The sequence below is a fragment of the Scardinius erythrophthalmus genome (genome assembly GCF_964197995.2).
Source record: "Scardinius erythrophthalmus genome assembly, chromosome: 1".
NCBI classification, from domain to species: Eukaryota; Metazoa; Chordata; class Actinopteri; order Cypriniformes; family Leuciscidae; genus Scardinius; species Scardinius erythrophthalmus.
This window is the reverse complement of record NC_138221.1, coordinates 61030417-61054212: the sequence shown is the minus strand read 5'-3', so window position 1 is coordinate 61054212 and position 23796 is coordinate 61030417. Positions and strand designations below refer to the sequence as shown.

General features: G+C 43.1%; 3 protein-coding genes across 4 annotated transcripts in view; all 3 read right to left on the bottom strand.

Annotated features, from left to right (window-relative positions):
- The window catches only part of nherf1b (NHERF family PDZ scaffold protein 1b), a 39615-nt gene extending 26527 nt beyond the window's left edge, over nucleotides 1-13088 (bottom strand). For both annotated transcript variants that reach the window (XM_081372095.1, XM_081372096.1), the window contains exon 1: nucleotides 12448-13088. In XM_081372095.1, coding sequence (XP_081228221.1) covers nucleotides 12448-12936 — 489 coding nt within the window. In that variant the 5' untranslated portion in view covers nucleotides 12937-13088. The remainder of the gene's footprint in view (nucleotides 1-12447) is intronic.
- Nucleotides 1-23796, bottom strand: part of LOC308702727 (tripartite motif-containing protein 16-like) — a 662678-nt gene that overhangs the window by 494254 nt on the left and 144628 nt on the right. The window lies entirely within an intron of this gene.
- Nucleotides 14684-23796, bottom strand: part of LOC308681867 (ras-related protein Rab-37) — a 29211-nt gene continuing 20098 nt past the window's right edge. The window contains exon 9 of the mRNA XM_081351123.1: nucleotides 14684-16154. Within this exon, the coding sequence (XP_081207249.1) occupies nucleotides 16052-16154 (103 nt within the window). The 3' untranslated portion in view covers nucleotides 14684-16051. The remainder of the gene's footprint in view (nucleotides 16155-23796) is intronic.

Below are 23796 nucleotides of genomic sequence, written 5' to 3'. Positions count from 1 at the left end.
GAGTGCAAATGAACACAGTGTCGCGCATATATTTATTGAATTAAATCGCAGCTATTGGATAATGTCACTAAGCCATATCGCAGTTTCGATTCATTGTTCAGGTCCCTAATCAAAATTAAATGACTCATCCCACTGCTCAGCTTCAACTGTACATCTATCCCGGATTCACACCAGGCCTGTCAGCAGCGCAACAGAGGACGTGTTGTGCGTCTGGTGTGGAGGAATCTCAGAGAGGGCAGGGAATCTGAGGAATCTGCTGCAATCACAAAAGCCTGTCCATCTCGTGAGGAGGAACCATTGAAAAGAAAATGGGAGGAACCAAGGTTTGGCTCCAAAAGAACATCCTGTGTACACAACCTCAGCCTTGACCTGGGATCAGCCCTGCCAACCCGACACAATCACTGCAGCTGCCAACACCAGAAGATCTTACAAACTCTGAAACATGGAGGGAGAGGGTACTTACAGCAATATGGGTTGTTTTTACTACTTGGGGACCGATGAATTGTGTCAAAAGCCGAAATATTTGAAAACACAGCTGAGTTTGGGCCAGTCAAAATCCAAGAAAAGATCCAAAACATGGTAGTAAATCTCTGTTCGTGCATAAACAGAGAAAATTACATAGACTGCATATCACAGAGTCCTGACCTCAAGTCCACAGACATGCTGTGCTGTGATCTGAAACCAGCTGTTTAAGCAAGATCACAAAAATATACAATGGAAAAAGATCATGAAACAGAACGCCTTTACCTTTTTGTTTTGTCTTTTTGTCATTTTGGTTCTTTAGTGCTGATGCAGCAAAAACAAAAATACAAATTTGGTTGGTCTGGCTAATTCATTGCGAATGCACATTAGTCAGACCAACCAATTTTTTTTTTTTCTGCATCAGCACTAAAGAACCAAAATTTATTAAAAAAACACTGCATTTATAATACATATGTAGCAAACAGCTGTCTAGAGGGCGCTGATATTCTGACCGCCAAGTTAACTCACTGTATAGTAACAACATTTATATATTATTACAATGAATTAGACAAAGCAGATCATATTTTGTGCAGCCAAACAAGCCATCTCTGCAGATTCTAGAGTATGTTCTCATGGCTTCAATTTCATGACATAGCAAGATCATATTTTGTAAACTGAGTCAGCTGATTTGATGTCAACGGAAAGCTGAAGTGTGTTTCCTGCTACACTGGGTAAAAAAAAATGGTGTAGAAACAATTTTCAGTCTGAAATTTCTATTAAATTTCAATAATTACAATGAAGTAACACACTGTATTAAATGTAAAGGTTTGACATTTTGGTATTTTCTTGGTAAAATGTCCTCCAATAAACGTACTTTTATTTACAGCTTGAAAAATAATTATATACAGTGCATGTGCAGTTGTGTATAAACTCATGCTATGCATTGCAGCACTAGCAAAAATGCAGATGAGTGGAAATAAACAAGAAATGTAGGCCTCTAGCTCTTGCTCGGCTATTTGAAATGTGTAAACATGTAGTATGTATTACAAATATAAAAAATGCACAGCTGAACTGGATTATTTGATGATTGGTGATTCCCCAATTAAAGTTTGCTCAGAACATTACACTACACAGTAGACACAGTGAATCATAATGCTTGAAACCAGCCTTATACATATTCAAATGACTGTACCCGAAACTATGCAGCTTTGACTAGGCAAACATTTAGCAAAGGAGTGCTAGTGTTTAGCTGGCTGTTTACTCTGTGATATGTTTATCTAATTCTACTGTCATGTCATCAATGAATGTGAAACCCCAACACTGCTTACATACTTTTAAAAAAAAGTTCTCTATTCTCTGTGGAGTTTGCATCCTTTGTTTCTGGCAATACTATTTTCCTGCAATAAAAAAAATGTTTTTCCTTTGCGTTTTTCACGTACAGATGACAACGTTGTCCCCGTTCCCCGATCACACGGATCTGTGAAAACGGATAAAACCGCTGTATTATTCGTGCCAGGCCAATAGATGGCGATGTCACTAAAAAGTTTCACTATAAAGAAACACTACGTGCCTATAGACTGAACACGTAATACGCATGACGTCGCCGTTTTCACAAATTCACGTTTTTTAAACAGAGGCGATAACGGTGTCGTTTTCAAAAACTTGCACTTTGAAACCCGTTTTAAAAAGTTCGCGTTTTCAAGCCTCACATTAGATGAGAAGCGCCGTGGCGTGGAATAAAACAAGGAAGTCTTGTGTCGTACGTACACAGAAAATATCTCGATTACGTGTTGAAAAAAATAAGGTTGTTCTTTATAGCAAACCTGAATTTAAAACCAGAATATAGGGCCTCATATATATTGAAACAAATTAGGCTAAATATTTCAAGAGGGATACCAAAGGTTGTGTTTAGGGTTAGGGGTTGGTTAGGACAATATATAAAATAAATGTAAATAATTAAACAACTAAATCATAACTGAAAATTAATAATAAAAATACATAATAGAATAGTTAGTGCTCTAAAATGGTATAAACTGCTAGTACATAAACCTGACTATTTATCAGGTTTAGTCAGGACTACTGACTAAACCTGACCAATAACACCTGCCTGGAATTTTCTACTAATCCTGAAGACCTTGATTAGTTGGTATGGGTATATTTGATTTGGATTGAAGCTAAACTCTGCAGTAGTCCCTCCAGTGTTGTAGTACTCGAGTTTGGACAAGAGGCTCAAGTCCATCTCAAGTCCAAGACCATACTTTCTATAAACAGTCGAGACCAGTTTCTTTGAGTCCGAGTCCAGACCGAGTGACCATTCCTGAAAATATGGTCTTGGACTCAGACTTGAGATGGACTTGAGTCCAAGTCCAGTCTTGTCTGGACTACAACACTGGTGTTTCCCTGTCTAAGACCCGTGACTCTGGGATAGGCTCCAGCATTAATGCGACCCTAGAACAAGCAGTTTGGAAAATAAATGGGAAAAATTTGTGGTGGTTTACCAGTATTTCCCAATCCTGTTCCTGGAGGCACGCTAACAGGCACACCAAACTCTTTTCAAACTCTTCCTAAATAAACTGCTGACTCAACTCATCAGCTGACTTTAAAACCTGAATTGGATGGGTAACATAAGGGAGACATAATAATGTGTACTGTTGATGTGCCTCAGGAACAGGGTTGGAAAACACTGGTGTATAATCTAGACATTTATGGTAGATGTGTTGTGATGACTGTATTCTCTGTGGGTTTTCTTATAAACCATCCTGACCAACAGTTTACTAAAATGCACTTGCAAGTAAACCCACCGATAATAAATATTTACACACAGCCTCTCATGACTCTATGACACAAGTCACATCCGTTCAGAGATATCAAGGCTTGATAAGTCAAATTACAGCTTTCTTCACAGAAATTAAAGATGTTTCTCAACAAGGTGAAACACATTTCCATTCACAGCTTCATTTCACCACGTCAGGTCCAAAGTTCACCCATATTAGACTAAATGGCCTGCAAATTATCAACCTCACTGTCAAGCATGCCCAGCTATATAGACTACATGACTACAGATGACGTAAATCGAAAACAAACAGCATGTGTTCTTAAGTCAATAATGATCTTGTATTCTTGTTCTGGTAGCAGATGGTTTATTTCTGATCTTTCCCGGGAGTGATATCAGAGCTATTGAATAGACAAACATGTCCCACAACTGAGGCCTATTGTGTCTTTAACTGAATCCAGACAGCACAGAGTCTATTCCTCTTATCTGGGGCAAATCTATCACTCTCCTTCCACTCGACTGGTTTGAGTCTGACTTCATGGGTAGACCTTTCATGGTATCCTGGAAGGGAGGAGAGTCTAAGGGCACATTCCCACTAGCGTTTTTGAGTCACTTTACAGGGAAACTAGCATTGTCTTTTCCTAAGTCTGCCTCATGGCAGTATTCAAGTTGATGAAGCAAGCATACCATGGTTCTGACTCAAATGCATAAACAATGAGAAAACAGCCTAAATTTGATCAGAAACCCACTCGGGGTACCTCAGGGTTCGATACATGGCCCCCTCATCTTCTTTATATACACTCTCTGGGACCAGCTATTTACTAAATTATCTTTTATATCATATCACACTCTGCACTGTAGTGCTTCTTATGTTGCTGTCTTCCCTTGTGAAAAAGAAGTGTGCTTACAGTAACTGTAGTGAATGTGCACTTCGGTGCACTTTACTTCTAACTTAACAACACAAAGGTACCAGAAAGTGCTATAGTACTACTAGTATGTTTTTTGTACTTGGTAGTTCCATGATATTCTTCTAATAGCGTTGTGTGCTTAATTGTATTGAATGTGCACTTGTAGTGTACCCTAAATCTTAAAAGATTTTTTTAGACAACTGTATTTTCAGATAATATACTATTCATGAAATAAAATGCCACTTAAGTGTACTCAGAGAGTACACATCATGACTGTCACTTAAGTAAAATTTTTAAAAGTGCACCTTGTCAAACTAAAATTTTTACAATAGAAGTAATTATGAAATTACTTATAAAGATGTACTTAAGTCCTATTTCAGTGGGTCAATAAAGCAATCTTAAATTCAACTAATTGTCATTTTTTCCCCACAGCATTTAAGCAGGCACGGGTAACCCCACTGCTTAAGAAACCCACTCTAAATCCAGCACATCTGGAAATGTACAGACCGGTATCTCTTCTTCCATTCTTCACGAAGAAACTTGAACGAGTTGTTTCAACCAGATCTCTTCCTTTCATACACAGAAAAACCTCCTGGACAACAGCCAGTCTGGTTTCAAAAGCGGACACTCAACTGAGACTGCCCTGCTCTCGGTAACTGAAGCTCTGAGACTGGCAAGAGCAGTTTCAAAATCCTCAGTTCTCATCCTGCTGGATCTGTCTGCTGCCTTTGACACAGTTAACCACCAGATCCTCCTGTCAATCCTAAAGATGAAGGGCATCTCGGGAACCGCACTCCAATGGTTCAAGTCTTACCTCTCAGGTAGGTTTAGGGTGTTGTGGAGGGGTGAGGTGTCTAAGACCCAATATCTAGCTACTGGAGTGCCTCAGGGCTCAGTGCTTGGACCACTTCTCTTCTCCATCTACATGACACCACTAGTATCTGTGATTCAGAAACATGGCTTTTCCTATCACTGCTACACTGATGACACACAACTCTACCTCTCTTTCCAGCCTGATGATCTGACAGTAGCTGCTCGCATCTCAGCCTCCCTGACAGACATTTCTGGCTGGATGAAGGACCACCACCTTCAACTAAACTTTGCGAAGACAGAGCTACCTGTGGTCCCGGCAAACCCAACACTTCATCACAACTTCACCATTCAGCTAGGCCCGTCATCCATAACTCCATCAAGGTCAGCCAGGAACCTTGGAGTTGTAATTGATGATCAATTGAACTTCACAGACCCACATTGCTAGAACTGCCGGTCCTGCAGATTTGCCTTATACAACATCAGGAGGATCAGGCCCTTCCTATCAGATCATGCTACACAACTCCTTGTCCAAGCTCTTGTTCTATCCAGACTAGACTATTGTAATGCTCTCCTGGTTGGTCTTCCAGCTTGCACAGTCAAACCTCTGCAACTGATCCAGAACGTCGCAGCTAGAGTGGTCTTTAATGAGCCGAAGAGAGCACACGTCACTCCTCTCCTCACAAAATTGCACTGGTTGCTAGTTGCTGCTCGCATCAAATTCAAGTCACTGACTTTTGCCTACAGAACAACCACTGTAGCTCCCTTTTACCAAAACTCATTACTTCAGACTTACGTGCCATCCAGAAACTTGCACTCTGCAAGTGAACGCCGTCTTATGGTGCATCTCAAAGAGACACTAAATCTCTTTCTCTGACCTTTTCCTGGTCTGTTCCCGGCTGGTGGAATGATCTGCCCAACTCAACCAGAGCGGCCGAGTCCGTATCCATTTTCAAGAAACGGCTGAAGACGCATCTTTTTCGGCAACACTTGATCCATTAATACTAACGCTTTATCTTCTATTCTATATCTATTATCTTCAAAAATAAATAAATGTTAGATTAAACTGGGAAAGGTCATAGCACTTGCATATTGTTAGTTTGACTGCTTCTATTGTTCTCATTTGTAAGTCGCTTTGGATAAAAGAGTCTTCTAAATGAATAAATGAAAATGCAATGATTGTAAAAGATTGAAAGCAATACGAAATGTGTCAGTTTTGCCAAACGTGAATTGGTCAGATTAATCAACCTACTTAGATGGAACAGTGTGTTGTACAGTATGTCATTACACTAGGTGTTGCAGAATGTGGTAATCTGTATTTACGTAAATGTGTTCATAATCCTGATCTGAGCTGGTCTATACAAGTTCTTTTCATGTTGCTGTGCTTGTAGCAGTGCCACTGACCAGGGTGGAGATGCTGATTTATTTTAGGTTGATAGACTTCCACTTTCCAGTCAGGCTTTTCTAAAGGAAAAGGTTATTGTCAGAAGAAGTTTGTGAACCCTGAACAGAAGAGGAAATGGAATGTAACCGTGTAGTAGCTGCTATCCACAAACCCCAAGAGGCAATACCCCCATTCATCTGCCCGTCCTCTGACCAGCCACCCAAAACCACTGACCGGCCTGTGAATGTAAGGTGGGTTTGGCCCAGTGGCACAATAGAAAGACCTGAGCTCCACCCCTGGCACTAGACAGAGAACACACACACACACACAAAAGAAATCCTGACTACCTTCAGAGGAACCTGCATCCACCCATCTCTATCTATTTAGTCTGTGTTTACATGCTAACAATCATCCGTTTCAGGCCATACCACACAGAGACTGGTGTTTGTTTATTAAAGGTACAGTGTAACATGAATCATTTGCTTTCACAATGACAACGTTGTAGCCAGTCTTAAATAAAAGCTACAAACCTAGGACAGGATGTAACTAGATGTTCTAGGCTAAATGAAACCGAGACGTACCACCGAGAATAAAATACATTTGGTTTGAACATTCTGTGTGCGCACAAATAACTGAGTCTGAGTTTGATGTTGTTTCACATTGTACTTTATGTCTGAACAGCATCAATCAATGTGAGTACCAGCGTGAGAGTTAGTGTGGTTTGCTGGTGCACAACAGAGTTTGGAGAACTGGTTTCATACCAACCAAACAAAACAATCTCTGATGTTAAACAGATCAAAAGCTCTATTGTGAAAGTTCCCAACTAAACCAACCATCAGAAGATGGAAACCATTTAGAGTCCAGTACCCCAGGGTTCGATACATGGCCCCCTCCTGTTCTTTATATACAGACCAATTATGTCTTTTAAGTACATTTTTAAAAAGTGAACTTTGTCAAATTATGCACTAGACTAAATAAACCAGCCATCAGAAGATGGAAGAGTCTCTTGCATGAATTTCTTAAATAAAAACTTATTTACATGAAAAGAAAAGCTTTGCTGACCACACTACAACTAACAAATGCTTCTGGATAAATACTGAGACAAACTAAATAATGTAAGTGACACGGATGCAGCCACAAAACCAAAAGTATTTCCTTTGTCTGGATCCTGAGCTTGTTTGTAATTAAGAAGGACAGCTTCAAGGTCAGATGTTCTTGTTGTTGTTGATGGCCCGAGGGTGGGAGCACTGCTCCTAGATCAGTGCTTACAGACAGGGGAAGTGTGTGATATCTGCACATCCATGAAAAACAATCATAGGAAACCACTCTCAGCTTTCTGGAGTGCCTGTTCTGTCAGCGGCTCCAAGAGCAGATTCCCACAGACCGACTACAGCCTCTTTGAAGATCTGCTTTAAAAAAACACCCCGATCACATGATCTCGTCTCTCCGCGCAGTGCTTATGCTGTAAATGTGATCATATTTAAAAGATTGAAATCGAAATGTATTGAAGTATTTGAAACAGAATGAAGGGTTCCGACACCTTTTGACCGTATTATAGTAAATACGTATTTTATTTCAGCAAGTTGACAAGGCATTGTCATTTCCATTTTCAATTAGGTTAACTTGATGTGCTAAAATAAACTGAAATAAAATATATGAAAACTATTTAGCTATGTTTTTAAATCAAATCAAATTAAAATGGCAAAAACACACAACAAAAGTACTAAAACTTTAACTACGCTCAAATCGAAATATTAATAAAAACTATGATAGAATCTCAATTACCCTGCTTTTGCCAAATGATTTTGCATTCATTGTCCACTCTGGTTTTTAGAAATGAAATCTAAAAGGTTAGGTTAGGAAGGTTAGTGCTAAGCACAGCTAGAAATGTCTATATTAATATTGAATGTTCACAATATACAAGACAAGTGATGATTTTGCAAGCTACTATAGCTATATATAATATTGAGAAAGACATGAAATATGACCATAGCGATGATTCAAAAACATTTTCATTTAGTGATTTATTCTTATAGGGTGCATCATTACACCATTTTTGCGACCTGTAGGACAGTTTAAATAGTGTTCACAATTTAAACTTCCGTAACAAAATGGCATTAGAGTTAGAAAAGTTAGATTCATTTCTGTGAATCAGTTCAAACTGTCCATGTAATTGAATTGCTTCAAAACTCTGATTCAATCATCACTCAGAAAAGTGTTCATAGAAGTTTCTGTGTGGCATTTTTTTTTTACTGTTTTTGTAGTTTTGTAGTTTATCACCATGTCCTGTTTTGTTACATTGGTAAATAAACGTTATTAAATTTTCATTTTGTAAAAAAAAAAAAAAAATGTGGAAAACTTTATTTCCAGTTTCCAAAGTAATCTTAGTTTTAGTTGGTGGTTTCTCTGAAAAAACAACATATTTCAGCCCAACCTCCAGCATGGTTTTTGACAGGAAATGTCCAAGATCATAATAGCTCAAAGACTCCAAGTCAAAACCTTTTTGTGCCAACCATCTCTTACAGAAAGTTAAAGTACATCAGGGAGCTTCACTGAGATTCCAGAGTAAATAAGCCACAGGGTGACGTACTCGTGTTTCTTCCTGACAGAGGAGTTATGCAAGAAACAGCAGTTGACCCGGAGAGTCACAGTCGATTTCACCCAACACAAAAGCACTTCCGCGCAAGTAATTGCCTCAGAGAAACAGCTTATGTAAGACCAGTCATCTGTGCAAGATTGAAAAACAGCCCTGCTATCTTCACAGATTTCATTCAGACTTCCCCTCGGAGCCGTACAGGAAAGCAACAGGCTTTTAAAAGGAAACCCATGGGAAGAGTCATGTGGTGGTCGTGAAAACATCGGAACGCGGACCAGGTTTTCTCAGTTATTTTCATTCAATCACTCCTGTTGTAGCACAATAGAGAATTACAGCTCTTGTATATTAACAAAGGCCGAACGATGGAACTTGCAACATCAGCAGGTTTTGTTTTTTAACTGAGGATAAACTCCTGTGGAGTCCCATGTACATTATATAGTGTATTTCTGGCCTTCTGCCACTTGATTTCACTTGAAGGGACAGTATTGGGACTCAATGTGTCGTAGGACAGCATGACTGTATCGTTTTGACAGAAGACATTTTCTATCACTTATCAAATACAATTATATGCACTTGTTTTTCTCAAGGATGTACGACCTTCAAACTTCTCTTCAAACTGCTTAGCTTTGAAAGGGGATGTTTAAAGGTCATACACCCTTGAGAAAAAGAAGTGCACTTAATTGTATTTGATAAGCGTTAGAAAATGTCTTCTAAAAGGTTGAGAATAAGATTTGAGTAACAGTCACCAGATTTCAATGGAAATCTACAGAATATTTAAATTATAGCATCTCTCTATATTCTCTCTAATCCACGATTAATCATTAAAAGATCGCGATCTCGATTCAAACATCAACGCGATCTCATTCCTAAATGACAATGATTCGCCTTTGTCTATTAAACCTTTAACAAAATCACACTGAAACATTCAGATCTGTGTTGGCGCTGCTGCTGAGCCAGAGAAAGTACAGTATGAAACAGATTTTCAACCACATATTTCTGTGTTACAAATATTCAAATGACCACAGAAGTACTGGGATAAAAGTTTATAGTTCGGATATAAACACTGATGTCTAAGATAACTTTGTGCTTCAAATAAAGATTGTATCAATTACGTCGTTAAGCCAGTAGGTGGCGACAAGTGACTGTTAAAATTTGTATTTGTCATTGAATCATTCATTCAAGAGATTTGTTCAGAAACGCTGATTCATCCAGTGATGAAACAAGTGAATTATTTATGAGTGAGTCATTGAATCATTCATTCAACCCTATTAAAAATAATTCATTCAAATTAATGAAATTAAATAGACTACATCAATTAACATTTCACCGAGGGCAGTTGGCTTACAGAACAGATCCGCACACTCAGACCATCATGTCAAAATGGCATTCTGGGTAATTTGGTTATGCAGATGACATGATAATGAATAGGGGGTCTAAGCGGTGAACAGGACTGTCACCATGGGGAGCCCAGCTGTTCTGGAGTCTGGCCTTTTTCCTCCTTGAGTAATGTGCAAATCATTACCACGGCAGCAGCACACACACACAAAAGACACCGCGGTTACAACCGTCTGAACAGAAAATAGAGCGACGCGTGAGAAAACCACAACAAGATCTTTCTCAGACAGCTGGACAAATTAATCCTCCACCTTGTGAACACACAGATGATCTGTTCATCATATGATCAGCTTTAAGTGGTGGTAACAATGTTCCTCCTGGAACTGTGTAATTGGTTGTGGTGTGAAACTGTGTATTAAAAGTGTTTACTCAAGGATGGAGGCTGAATGGAGTTGTTTGTCTTCTGTGAGAACTAACTCTTCCTGCGGTGGAGGTCGTCCTGAACATGCCAACCACCCACAGTCAATGACAGAAGAAGCACTATAGGTGTGCGTCCTGCCAAGTGCACTACAGTGTGTAGGTGTGTGTTTCACAGTTGTCATAGCGCTGTTATAATTGCTTGAGGAGTACAAAGCCATTTTTCAACTGCACATATGGACAAAAAAAAAATCAAAGCAATGAAACTGAATTGAATGGTTGATGTAATTAGACTTCTCCAAGAATAAAGTATGACAAATTTAGACTTAAGGGTTAGGTTTAGGGTTCAAATGTGGCAGTACCATGGTAAAGTGATTACATTAATATACAATTACCATATTCATCATCCACCCATGCTTTTGCATGGTGCTCCAAGGTACTAGTTCAAAGACTATTGTGGAACTACCATGGATCATGTACAAAAGACCATTTCATAGTACTTTGTTGGTGTATTTTTACAAGACATTGCATGAATGTGCCAGTGCACTTACAAAAGTACTGTGGTAATACCATTAAATCATATTTTAATATATTAAGGAAATACCAATGCCACAGATGTGATCAGATGTGTTCAACCAATACTTTTCTTCAATGGTTGATTCTAATTATTACATAACTTCCCTTGTGAAAAAGAAGTACACTTCAGCATACTTTTAAAAAGAGCACTTACTATGAATATAACAAGAATACACTTAAGTGTGAACTGAATGTAATGTTTTCAGACACTTAATTGCATGTTAAGCGCTATTAAATAATAAAAAAAATGTATTAGATTAAATGTATTTGAAATGAAATTAGTTCAACTTAATAGGTTTGACCCACTTAAGTAGGACTCTAACTTCATAATTACTTCTATTGTCTTCGAAATATGATTCATTTCCATTTTGTGTACTGACAGGCATTTTTATGATTAACTAAAATATACTTTAATCTCCTTTCCATTGTAAACTTAAATATATTTGTAATTACACATTTGTAGCAATGGAGTTTAGTACATGTAAAATATATTAACTTTAAATGTAATATTGAATAACACACGAGTTAACATTATAATCAAGTGCTTTACATGTGCTTTAGTATGTTAGTGAACACACCAAAATAAGTGCACTTCTTTAAAGCATGACAAAAGATTACTGTAACATAATGATTTAAAACTTTTCATTTGGCTTTATTACACTTTATAAAAGTCTACTTAAAAGAGTCATGAAAGTGTCTCTCTTTAAGTGCACTTAAGTGGACTTTTATTTCAGTAATATTATCTGCTTTATCTGCAGTAATAGTATCTCGTTTTTACTTTTAAGTACACTACAAGTGAACTTCAAATCTTCAAATTACACAATTAAGCCCAGTACAATTAGGCACACTTCTTTTTTCACAAGGGTTTAGATCCTTTATGTCCATTATTTACCATGGCAAATGACTACCATAATCATACACATGATGCATTAAAGTACATAGAATAATATTATGGAACTAACTACCAAGTACAAAAACCCCCATACTAGTAGTACTATAGTACTGTCTGGTGCATTTCTGTTAGTAGTTATTTCATGAAAACGTACAATAAACAGAGTGCACTTTATCCTCGCAAAAAGTGTTATTATGGCAAATTATGGTAATTTTGCAATAGTACTGAATGCATTATATTTACTTCTAAGAATACCAAGGTACTTTTTAATCATCCTAACGCGTGGTCTCTCACCGTATCCGAGCTCACGGACGTCCTGAGTTTCTCCACCGCGGGAATGTAAACGGGGATGATCTCTCCGTTCCTCTCCGGCACCGGGGGCGGCGGCGGCGTGTCGTCCCGCATCATCTCGTCGCTGATCTCGGGCTCATCGTCGTATTCGGGCACCGGAATCCCCTCCGTGACGAACTCCCTCACACACTTCAGCTCGTGTTTCTTTAGCAGCAGGTCGGTGTCCACGTCCACCACTATGAGCTCCAGGTTCCCGGGGCTCGCGCGTATCCTCGCCACGACCTGCTGGTGGCTGTCGCTCTCCACGCGCTCTCCGTTGACGAACACCAGGCGGTCGCCCGCGCGCAGACCGGCCAGCTCGGCGGGGGAGTCGGGCTCCACCAGGCGGATGAACTGCCCGCTTTTGCCCTTCTCTCCGTGCAGATGGAAGCCGTATCCGTTCTCGCCCTTGTCCAGGACGCACAGTCGCGGGCGCTGAGTCTGGCTGGGCATCACGCGAGTTCACCTGTGGATTTAATCTGACAGCCTAAATAAATAAGAATTGAAGAATAACTGAGGGTCCTGCGCTCAGGTGCTCACGGGTGAAGCATGTTAACCCGCGCAGTCTCAGTAAATGAAGGGATTTGTTGTTGATAAAGTGTGAAGAGAAAGTTCGAGTGTTCGAGAGTTTGATAGGCAGCACATCAATATACAGATCCAGCCCATGGAGGAGTGACTCCTCGGGATACTCCTCCTCCTCTTCTGCTGCATGCTCAGGACAGGGTGAACTGGGGTCATCTCATTCTCTGGGATTTTTTTTTTTTCGCACTTTCCACTTCTGTTGTTTACTGTGATGTCACCCGCACACTCAGTTTTTATTTTAGTTTATTTTTCGCAGAAATGAAACACATTAGACATGAAATCAGATATTTAAAAAAACTCTGGTGCTCTTCGCGTGTATTGGTCAAAAATGACCGAATTTATTTATTTATTTATTTATTTATTTATTTATTTATTTATTTATTTATTCGATGAAATGAATGCAGCCTAGGCTATAGCCTGCCTAATATATTTTAGTTCGGTAATGTTTTTTATTTCATATTTTGTATTTTTAGAGGATTCTATGGTACTAAATTATATTTACGATGTATTTATAATCTATTTATTCACTTTTTGAGCATAGACCTGAAAATTATATATAATTTTTTTTTTTAAATTTTGATAAAACAAAAGATTTTGTTTAGGCCGCAGTAGCCTAGTAAACGTTTCTACTAGATGAAATGTGTCTCCCATTCATGTCCAATGCCGTAATTTTTGACCGCAAAGAGCACATAAGTGTGACTTTTTTTCAGGACCTGTTCAAATCATGTCCATGAATTATTTTGTATTTATTTTTATTATTATTTCACATAGCAAGTGCCAATACTTTAGCAATTTTCGTATACCATTCCGATGAAAAAAAAAAAAAAACTTATACCGAGGAGCACCAGAGGGTTTTTAATACAGTATCGAAATGTGAACACAGACTTGCCCTATGAAGGAGTGAATGTAGGCTACACATGAGAACGTCCCAATGATCCGTATTATCTGAATTCCTCCAGTACTACAGCATAGCCTATGGGAAACTGGAGCTATAAGTCACATGGTAGGCATAATATGGTTCTAAGGCAAACTACGGTTTTGTGTTTCCATTTGTGACAATTTACCCCATATCGCACTGTTCAAAAATCTTTAATAACCCAGGGCAATAGCAGAGGACAGACTGAGTTATAGTCCACAGAAACTAACTTTCAAAACTAAACTTATAATGTGTGAAATATTCACTGGAGTGAAAAGTGTCTCCTTTAACTACAATCCTGAAATAGTAATGAAAAGCAATCATTTGAAGGGTTGTAATCATGTAAAAAAAATCTAAATCACCATCTTCTAAAGAACAATAAAAAAATCAGGATTATGGTTCATTTGAGATGCATCATAAACTGTGAGATTACAGTAACTGTCTAATAAGCAATGCCTATACTTTTTTTTTAAGATCATTTTCATGACAATTCCTCCCCTTTTCTCATACCATAATGCACAATACAACTGCATTACTGTAATGCATACACATATTAAATTCACATTAGGCTGTACTGGTCGTACTGCCTTCAAGTTTTTGTTGATTTATATTTTTAAAAAATAGCATTTCCTAAATTAGTATAGGCTTCTTAAAGGGATAGTTCACCCTAAAATGAGAATTAAGTTATCACATAATACATTTCTCAGACACAAACATCACCAAAACTTTATGTACCTACAGGCCAATTTGCACGTTTACATAACCTCTTTTCAAAACGGTTAAACTCAGGTTTAAAAACATAACACAAATCTAAAACTAAACACTGAAAAACAAAATCTGAATCTAAACACTGAAAATATTATCAAAAAAATTAGATGAAGCTGCACGTCTGGTGTTAGTCTTTCAATTTCATTGCCATCCATTCTCAAGGGGAAATTTAGGAATGATTTTGTACTGGAATATAAACTTGTTTTTAGCTTAAAACAAACAAAAGGAGTCGCATTTCCCAGATATTTAGCATACAGGTGCAGTGTGCGGTCACATGACTCAAAACAACCAATAGCAGTCCACAGACCAATGTCTCGCCAAGCTCAAAGAACGTTTACATTTATTAATTTGGCAGATGATTTTATGCAAAACAACTTACATAGTAGCCTACAACACAAGCATTTGCTCATTCAAATAAAACTTGTTCATCTTCTCTGACACCCATCGGTCAACCCGACGTTCACATTATTCACTTTATTTAAAAGTACAGGACACATTTAAACTTGAAAGATAAGGCAACAATTAAATCGATATAAGCTCATTATTTATTCGCAATTCTCGGTGTGTTACACCGCCCCCCTGTGGCTTTAAATACTAACATATGAATCGATGGAAAACACCCAAACAAAGCACTGAAAACAAAAAGCCCTCACTTACAAAACACATGTATGTGGTTACATTGAACTTTTCTATGGCACTTTGTGACCACTGTGAAAAAAAATATATTTTACAATAGGCTACAGCCCATATTCACATCAATCCCTATGCATGTCAATCATACTAGTGAGTGTGACATGTGAAATGAAACCCATATTACGTCACGATCAAGGCCTGACTCAGTCAAGCTGTGCTATGATTGTTTTCAACTCAATATATACACTGATTGTAAACAAAATACTTAACAGAAGCTGATATTTTGACTCTGCAAGACACTCAAATATACAGGATTTTATAAACACTAGACACAAGCTCACTGCCCGGCACATTTGCGTGGCGTATAATGTAATGAAACACCAATATATTTTATACTGTGTGTAGACAGAGGCTAGAGAAACCCGGAAAAATCATGTTACACAGACAGACGTACCTGGAAACTGTACACACCTGGATTAATGCAGTTCATAAAGCAAAAACCACCTTCAGAGGCGTATTACTCTGATGTACCTCAGCAGTATTTTGGCTGTATATTCCTGACTAGAAAGCGAACAGGGGTCTGGGGGATCATCGGACACATCAAAACAACGTTCACACACACACACACACATCTTCGTATAGAAATATCTTGGACGTGGAGGAGGTCCGTCACCCTAGGCAACAGCTGGACTTCTGCTTCTGTGAGTCGATGTAATCGTGGATCTTGAACTTGGGCTCGTGGGGCTGCTGGAGATTTCTTTGCTTCAGTTCTCTGTGTGGAGATTACAGAGGGACATTTTAAATGTTGGTTTGACAAAGCCTTAAAAACACCTTTAAGTCCTGATGCGGTTTGAAGGCCCGTGTGGAAAAGATGAACGACAACACATGACGTATTACACCGTGCATGCACATTATTTTTTTAAAACAAAAACTAGGCCAAAATGTAAACGCTGTGTGTGACAAACTAAGTACAGCCTTACTGTTTCCATGGGAATTAAGAGAGAAAGAATCAATCAGTCTCTGCTAATCAAATGTCTTTGATTAATTGATAAGCACGATTGATTAGCACGGCGTTCGTGACTCGACTAGTCGAGACTGTTTTCCAAGATGGCTCCTGCCTGTATACGCGTAATGTACTGTCTTTATAAAGTATCTTCTTATTAAACTGTCTGTACACTTACAAAGTTCTCAATGCTTCGGTTTGCATGTAGGGACCCTCATTATGCTACCGTGTTAGTGTGAGGCTATTTTGAGCCTTGTTAGTGGTATTAATTAGCGATTTAGCTTTACTTATTCAATGCCCCATATACTAGCGTTATAAGCTAATCTGTTTTTAGAGATAAAACTCTTTACATTCGATTATCATGAAAACGCATCCCAGAGAACGAATGACTCGGTAACCATGTGTTAATTACCCCTAGGTTCATTTTTCACCGGAATTGTCCTTTAACATGTGAAATCTTCAAGTTCGTGACAGTACAATTAGAAAAAGACAGGACAAGTATGGCATGTTTGGGAGGGTTGTCAGGAGAAATAATCTTCTCTCTAAAAAGAAGCACAGCTTAGGTTTGCAAAGTTGCATCTGAACAAACCTCAAGACTTCAGGAACAGTGTCCTTCAGACAGAAAAGACCAAAGTAGATATGTTTCACAGTGCTAAGTTAGGCGAAACTAAACACAGCATATCAGCACAAACGCCTCATAACTGTAACTGTCCATCACACTGATGGAGGGATGATAATTTTTGTCTTGTTTTGCAGCCACAGGACCTTCTGGGCATCAAGTATTCTAGAGTCTAATGTGAGACTATCTGTCCGAAAGCTAAAGCTTGGCCGAAACTGGGTTGTGCAACAGGACAATGATCCCAGGAACATCAGCAAACCTACAACAGAAGGGCTGAAAAAGACAAGAGTCAAAGTGTTGCAGTGACCCAGTCAAAGTCCAGACCTCAGAAGAGACCTTAAAGGGGTCATATAATGCCATTTTTGTACAAGCTAATATGATTCTTTAGGGTCTAAATTAAAAGTTTGTAATATACTTTAATTAAAAATTCTCATTAGTATTGTAAGAAAACGCCGTTTAAGTGCATGTGTCTTTAAATGATAATGAGCTTTGCTCACCCCGCCCCTCTGTTCTCTTACGAGAGATACTCTCGTACTGCGTAGAATACGCTAGGGGAAAATCCTTTTCCACGAGAATACTGAAGCCAAAAAAATATCCTTTAATTTTGTATTAATGTAAAACGCGTTGCGGCAGCATACAGACATAGGCGAGGCAGCTCGCGCGCCTATTGGCTGGTCTGCTGGCAACTGCTTAAGCCTATCGAGCGAGACCTAGAGTGACGTCAGACCCAATGAGGGCGCTTCGCGCCCTCTGCGTCACGTCCCGCCGAAACGGGCGTGGCTTAGGTCTATAAATACCGCTCGCAGGCATTATATCTCTGATTTTTCATCCTTCAGCGAAGCAACTCACATCGCTGGATCCGAGAAGAAGCCGCGCTGTTGAAGGAGCACCTCAGCGGGACGAGTCGTAGAAGCTGCTGGCCGCGCCGCCTTCATCGCCTTCCTGCTGCGCTATCCAGCGCCTATATCCTTTTCTTGCAAACTGTGTGTGTGTTCGCCGGCGCGACTCACACTACCTAAAAGAGCTGCGTCTTTTTCAAGATGCCTGCTTGTGGCTCGTGCAGAGCCGCACTCAGCGACGGGGACCGCCATCTCATCTGCGCTTCCTGCCTGGGTCAAGAACACGCAGCTCTCGCGCTCGCTGATGGCGGCTGCCATTTCTGCGAGCTGTTGCCTTTAGCGACTCTGAGGACTCGCTTGGCACTGTTCACCGAGACTGCGCCCACACCAGCTGTTGTGCCGCGCCGTAAGAAGCGCCGCGCTCAGCGGATCCCGGAGCCCTCTCTCAGCCATCAAAGCTCGCCGGTGCGCCCGCCTGCTTCTCCGGTTTCATCAGCCTCGCTCACGGACGGACAGCGGCCGCGGTCTGCCGCCGCTTCTGTCGATGACGCTGATGAGATCGACGCGCTGCTTCGAGAGGGGGATTCCTGCTCTCTCGTAGCATCAGGCAGTGAGGATTGGGCGGGCTCTGAGGACCCCACCCCTCCTGCCCGTGCTTCTACGGGAAAGAGAGCGAGCATTGAGGCGGAGCTCATGCGCGTGCTCACTCTGGCCACGGCGAGCCTTGGCCTCGAGTGGATTACGCCTGAGCAGCCTGCTCACAACCGGCTGGACGGCTACTTCCTGCCTGGGGAGCGCGTTTCACCTGCATCCAAGCCAGCGCCTTTTCTTCCTGAGCTTCATGAAGAAGTCGCTAAGTCTTGGGACTCCCCTTTTTCGGCCAGGACACGGGCCTCTGTTTCTTTGGCGTTCTCCGCTGTTGACGACGCAAAGAACAGAGGCTACCACTCCCTGCCGCCGGTCGAAGAGGCTATTGCAGCGCACTTATGCCCGCCCTCCGCTGGACGGCGTGCTAAGATGGCGCTGCCCTCAAAAGCCTGCCGCACGACGTCATCCCTGCTCCGCCGCGCTTTCTCCGCCGCCGGGCAGGCCGCGTCAGCGTTGCACACCATGGCCACGCTCCAGATATACCAGGCCGATCTCCTCCGCCAGTTGGACGAGAGAGGACCTGACGCAATCTGCGTGCCGGACTTGAGGAGCGCTACAGACCTCGCTCTTCGCGCCACCAAGTCAGCAGCACAGGCCATTGGACGGAGCATGGCCTCGCTCACCGTGTCTGAGAGACATCTGTGGCTTACGCTCTCTGACATGACTGAGTCGGAACGCACCGCGTTCCTCGACGCGCCGCTTTCCCCTGCCGGCCTCTTCGGAACCTCGGTCAAAGATTTCGCCGATAGGTTCGCTGAGGTGCAGAAAGCGACCCAGGCCATGAAGCACTTCCTCCCGAAGCGCTCCAGTTCTGCAGCAGGCCGTGCAAAACCGTCTGCTCAGAGCTCACAGCCTAAGCCTCCGCCCGCCGCCTCCTCTTCTCAACGCCGCCAAACCCAGAGCTCGAGACCGCGCTCTCGCTCATCCAGCCGCCGGCCCGCGGCAGAAGGTTGCGTTGAAGCCAGAGGCCCCGAAATCGTCCTAGCACGCCTAGGAAAGCGACGGTGTCCAAGTCCCGCTGCGGCCGGACTTCCACCAAAACTTGCCGCTCGTCCAGTTCCAGGAAATGTGACTGGTCCAGCGTATTTAGCAGCCAACAAGCCGGTTCCATTACCCGCTTGCCTGCACACGAAAGCCGTTTTTACGGCTACCCAGATAAATCCCTTAAAGAGTGTATTTTCTGGTGTCCCGGCCACGGCCGACGGTGTTTTATGTGTAGAAAAAATGCCCGCTACTCAGCGCCCATTCCTGCACACAAGCACAGCCCTTCACATAGGGCGCGCGCACATAAAATCGACTCAGATCGATTGCGCTTCAAATGTAGCAGAAGTGCCCACTACCCAGTGCCCACTAACGCTACTTCCCACATGTCTCACGGTCCCTGTAGATACAGGACCCGTATGCATATGCTCTGCTCACGCGAGCAATGCTGTAAAAGTGGTGTACGTGCCCGCTGTTCCGCGCCCACGCCCACACACAGACATGAAACTAGCCCAGCCCTCCTCCTCTCAGCTAAACACCGCGGAGGAGTCGAGCGCGGGCATTCTGCCCGCTGTTATCAGCGTGCCCCCTGCCTCAGATGTCATGAGCGCGACGCTTATGTCACAGCACACAAAAGCCGCTGTATCGCGAACCGATCAGAGCGCGCTTCGCATCCGGCCCCTAGCTACTCGCGCACCTGCGTGGGAAAAGCTTCCCGGGGTTTCGAGATGGGTGCTGAACATCATAAAAGGAGGCTATTCGCTGCAGTTTCGCCGACGCCCTCGCCGCTTCATGGCGCGCGTCGAGACCTCGGTAGAATCGAAAGAAGCCCATCTACTTCGAGCCGAAATTTTGAAACTGTTGAGCAAAGGGGCTATAGAACCCCTATCTCAAGCTCAGAGCGAGGGGGGGCTTTACAGCAGATACTTCCTGGTGCCCAAAAAAGACGGGGGTCTCAGACCCATACTAGATCTGCGGCAGTTGAACAGAGCGCTTATGAAGCGCCAGTTCAGGATGCTCACAACCAGACAAATCCTCGCGCATGTCCGCCAGGGGGACTGGTTTGTGTCAATAGATCTAAAGGACGCGTATTTTCAAATACAAATAGCGTCACGTCACAGGCGACTTTTGAGATTTGCCTTCGAGGGCCAGGCATATCAGTACACAGTCCTGCCTTTCGGCTTGTCCCCGGCACCCCGTACATTTACGAAGTGCATGGATGCAGCGCTCGCACCCCTCAGATTACGGGGCATACGAGTGCTGAACTATCTGGACGACTGGCTGATTCTAGCCCAATCTCACTCAGAGCTCGTAGAGCACAGGACCATTTTACTCGATCACCTCGAGAATCTCGGTCTCGCAGTGAACTGGGAAAAGAGCTCGCTTTTCCCCAGACAGATTATATCTTTTCTGGGAATAGAGCTGAACTCGCTGCTAATGACAGCACGCCTGTCATCTCAGCGCATACTGGACATTCGGCGCGCAGCCGGCTCGTTCCGCTGCGGCGCAATAGTCCCTCTCAAAGCTTTTCAAAGGATGCTCGGTCTGATGGCCTCAGCATCTTCAGTTCTCCAGTTGGGCCTCCGGTCAGCTTCGCGTCAAGGTCAATCAAGCATGCATTGCAGCTTTGAAACCTTGGGAGGCAAGACTGGTACCAATCAGGTGTAAGCCTGGGGACTTCCTCGAGAGTAATGGTGGTGTCCACGGACGCATCCACCTCGGGATGGGGAGCGCTGCTCGAGGGCAGACCGCTTTTTGGCCTATGGTCAAAGCGGGAGAAGCCCTTACATATCAACTGCCTCGAAATGCTGGCAGTGAGCAAAGCGCTCACGCGCTTTTGTCCCCTCATACAGGGACACCACGTGCTAATACGTTCAGACAACGTCTCAGTGGTGTCCTACATAAATCGCCAGGGCGGCCTCAGGTCCCTGACTCTGTACAGGCTAACCAGGCGCCTCCTGATATGGGCCCGCAGCAACCTGCTCTCGCTGAGAGCGGCGCACGTGCCAGGCCTCCTAAACATAGGACCAGACAGACTGTCCAGGAACCAAGTTCCGACAGGAGAATGGTCTTTGCACCCACAGACAGTCCAGCTGCTGTGGAAGAAATTCGGCAGAGCGGAAGTAGACCTGTTCGCGTCTCAAGAAAACGCTCACTGTCCATTTTTCTCGAAGAGCAAGGACGCGCTGACCCACGAGTGGCCTCGCCGTCCTCTCTACGCTTTTCCCCCCGTCTCCCTCCTGACTCAGGTGGTAGAACGGGTCAGGGAAGAAGGATGCTCAGTGCTGCTTGTAGCCCCACTTTGGATGAGCCAACCTTGGTTCCCAATCGTGATGCAGTTAGCAAGCACCGCCCCATGGCCAGTGCCTCTGAGGAGGGATCTCCTCTCTCAAGCCAACGGCTCGATTTGGCATCCTCACCCAGAGCTGTGGTCCCTCCATGTGTGGGCCATCAACTGGTACCCGCTGACCTCCCACAGGGAGTGCTAAACACTATCACACAGGCCAGAGCTCCGTCTACGCGACGTCTCTATGCCTCAAAATGGTCAGTGTTCTCTAGCTGGTGCACAGCTCGTGGTGTATCACCCCTGCATTGCGGTGTGACGGAGGTTCTCTCCTTCCTACAGGAGCTGTTGGATAAGGGCAGGTCCCCCTCCACGCTCAAAGTCTATGTAGCGGCCATAGCAGTGTTCTCTTCGACCACGCTCGACCAGTCTATTGGAAGGAATGATTTAGTTATTCGCTTCCTTCGTGGAGCTAAGAGACTGAATCCTCCCAGACCTCCCACAGTCCCTATATGGGACCTTTCTACGGTACTGGAAGCCATGAAAGGTCATCCATTTGAGCCCTTGCAGGAGATTGATCTTAAACACCTGTCTTTCAAGACGGCGTTTCTTCTGGCTCTCGCTTCAGTGAAGCGCATAGGGGACTTACATGCGCTCTCAGTAAGCGCGACGTGCATGGAATTTGGGCCGAATGACTCTAGAGTTATACTCAAACCTAAGCACGGTTATGTTCCTAAATCCCTCAATACACCGTTCAGAGCACAGGTCTTTTCCCTGTCTGCCCTGCCGGTCACTGAAGGAAATATGGACGAAAGCTCCCTTTGCCCAGTCAGGGCGTTAAGAGCTTATGTGTCTCGCTCGTCTGTTTTCAGACAGACGGAGCAGCTGTTCGTTTCATTCAGCGGGCGTTCTAAGGGACTAGCCGCTTCGAAACAGACCCTATCCAGATGGGTAGTGGACGCAATAGCGCTAGCTTACACAACCAAGGGCATGCAGTGCCTGCTGGGTGTCAAAGCGCACTCCACGAGAAGCATGGCTTCATCGTGGGCATGGTCAAGTGGGATTGCCTTGCAAGATATTTGTATGGCGGCAGGCTGGGCCTCTCCGTCTACATTTATAAGGTTTTACAACCTAGAGGTTCCCGCACTACAGGCCAGACTACTGTCGGTCTAGTATGGCCAAAATCACATAACTGGCGCTGTCAGTTATGCAGCTATTGAGTATTACAATCCTTGCTCTATGCTGCTATAAGGAAGATAGTGGCTAAACCCCCCTCTCTTCCAGGATTCCCTGTGAGTCCCCTGGGTGATTATGTACTGTACGAACTCCGGGCTGTCGCCCTTGAGTCTATGGTATCAGATCCCAGCACGCACGGCGTTTTACAGTAGGTTCCCCTAGCGTATTCTACGCAGTACGAGAGTATCTCTCGTAAGAGAACGTACTCGGTTACTAACGTAACCTCGGTTCTCTCTAGAGAGAGGAACGAGTACTGCGTATCCTGCCGTGCTTGCACGCGCTCTGGTTGCTTCGACTATGAAAAACCAGAGATATAATGCCTGCGAGCGGTATTTATAGACCTAAGCCACGCCCGTTTCGGCGGGACGTGACGCAGAGGGCGCGAAGCGCCCTCATTGGGTCTGACGTCACTCTAGGTCTCGCTCGATAGGCTTAAGCAGTTGCCAGCAGACCAGCCAATAGGCGCGCGAGCTGCCTCGCCTATGTCTGTATGCTGCCGCAACGCGTTTTACATTAATACAAAATTAAAGGATAATTTTTTGGCTTCAGTATTCTCGTGGAAAAGGATTTTCCCCTAGCGTATTCTACGCAGTACTCGTTCCTCTCTCTAGAGAGAACCGAGGTTACGTTAGTAACCGAGTACGTTCTGTGGGCGTTTTGCCACAACAACACACGTGGAGTGTTACCTTGACAACAGTTGAGGGTAACGTTATATTTTGAAAAATGGCAGCGGGAGTCTCTGAGGACACTGTGCAACCGTATCAATTTGAACTGGAGTTGGAAAACAGGACGTTTTTGAATGGT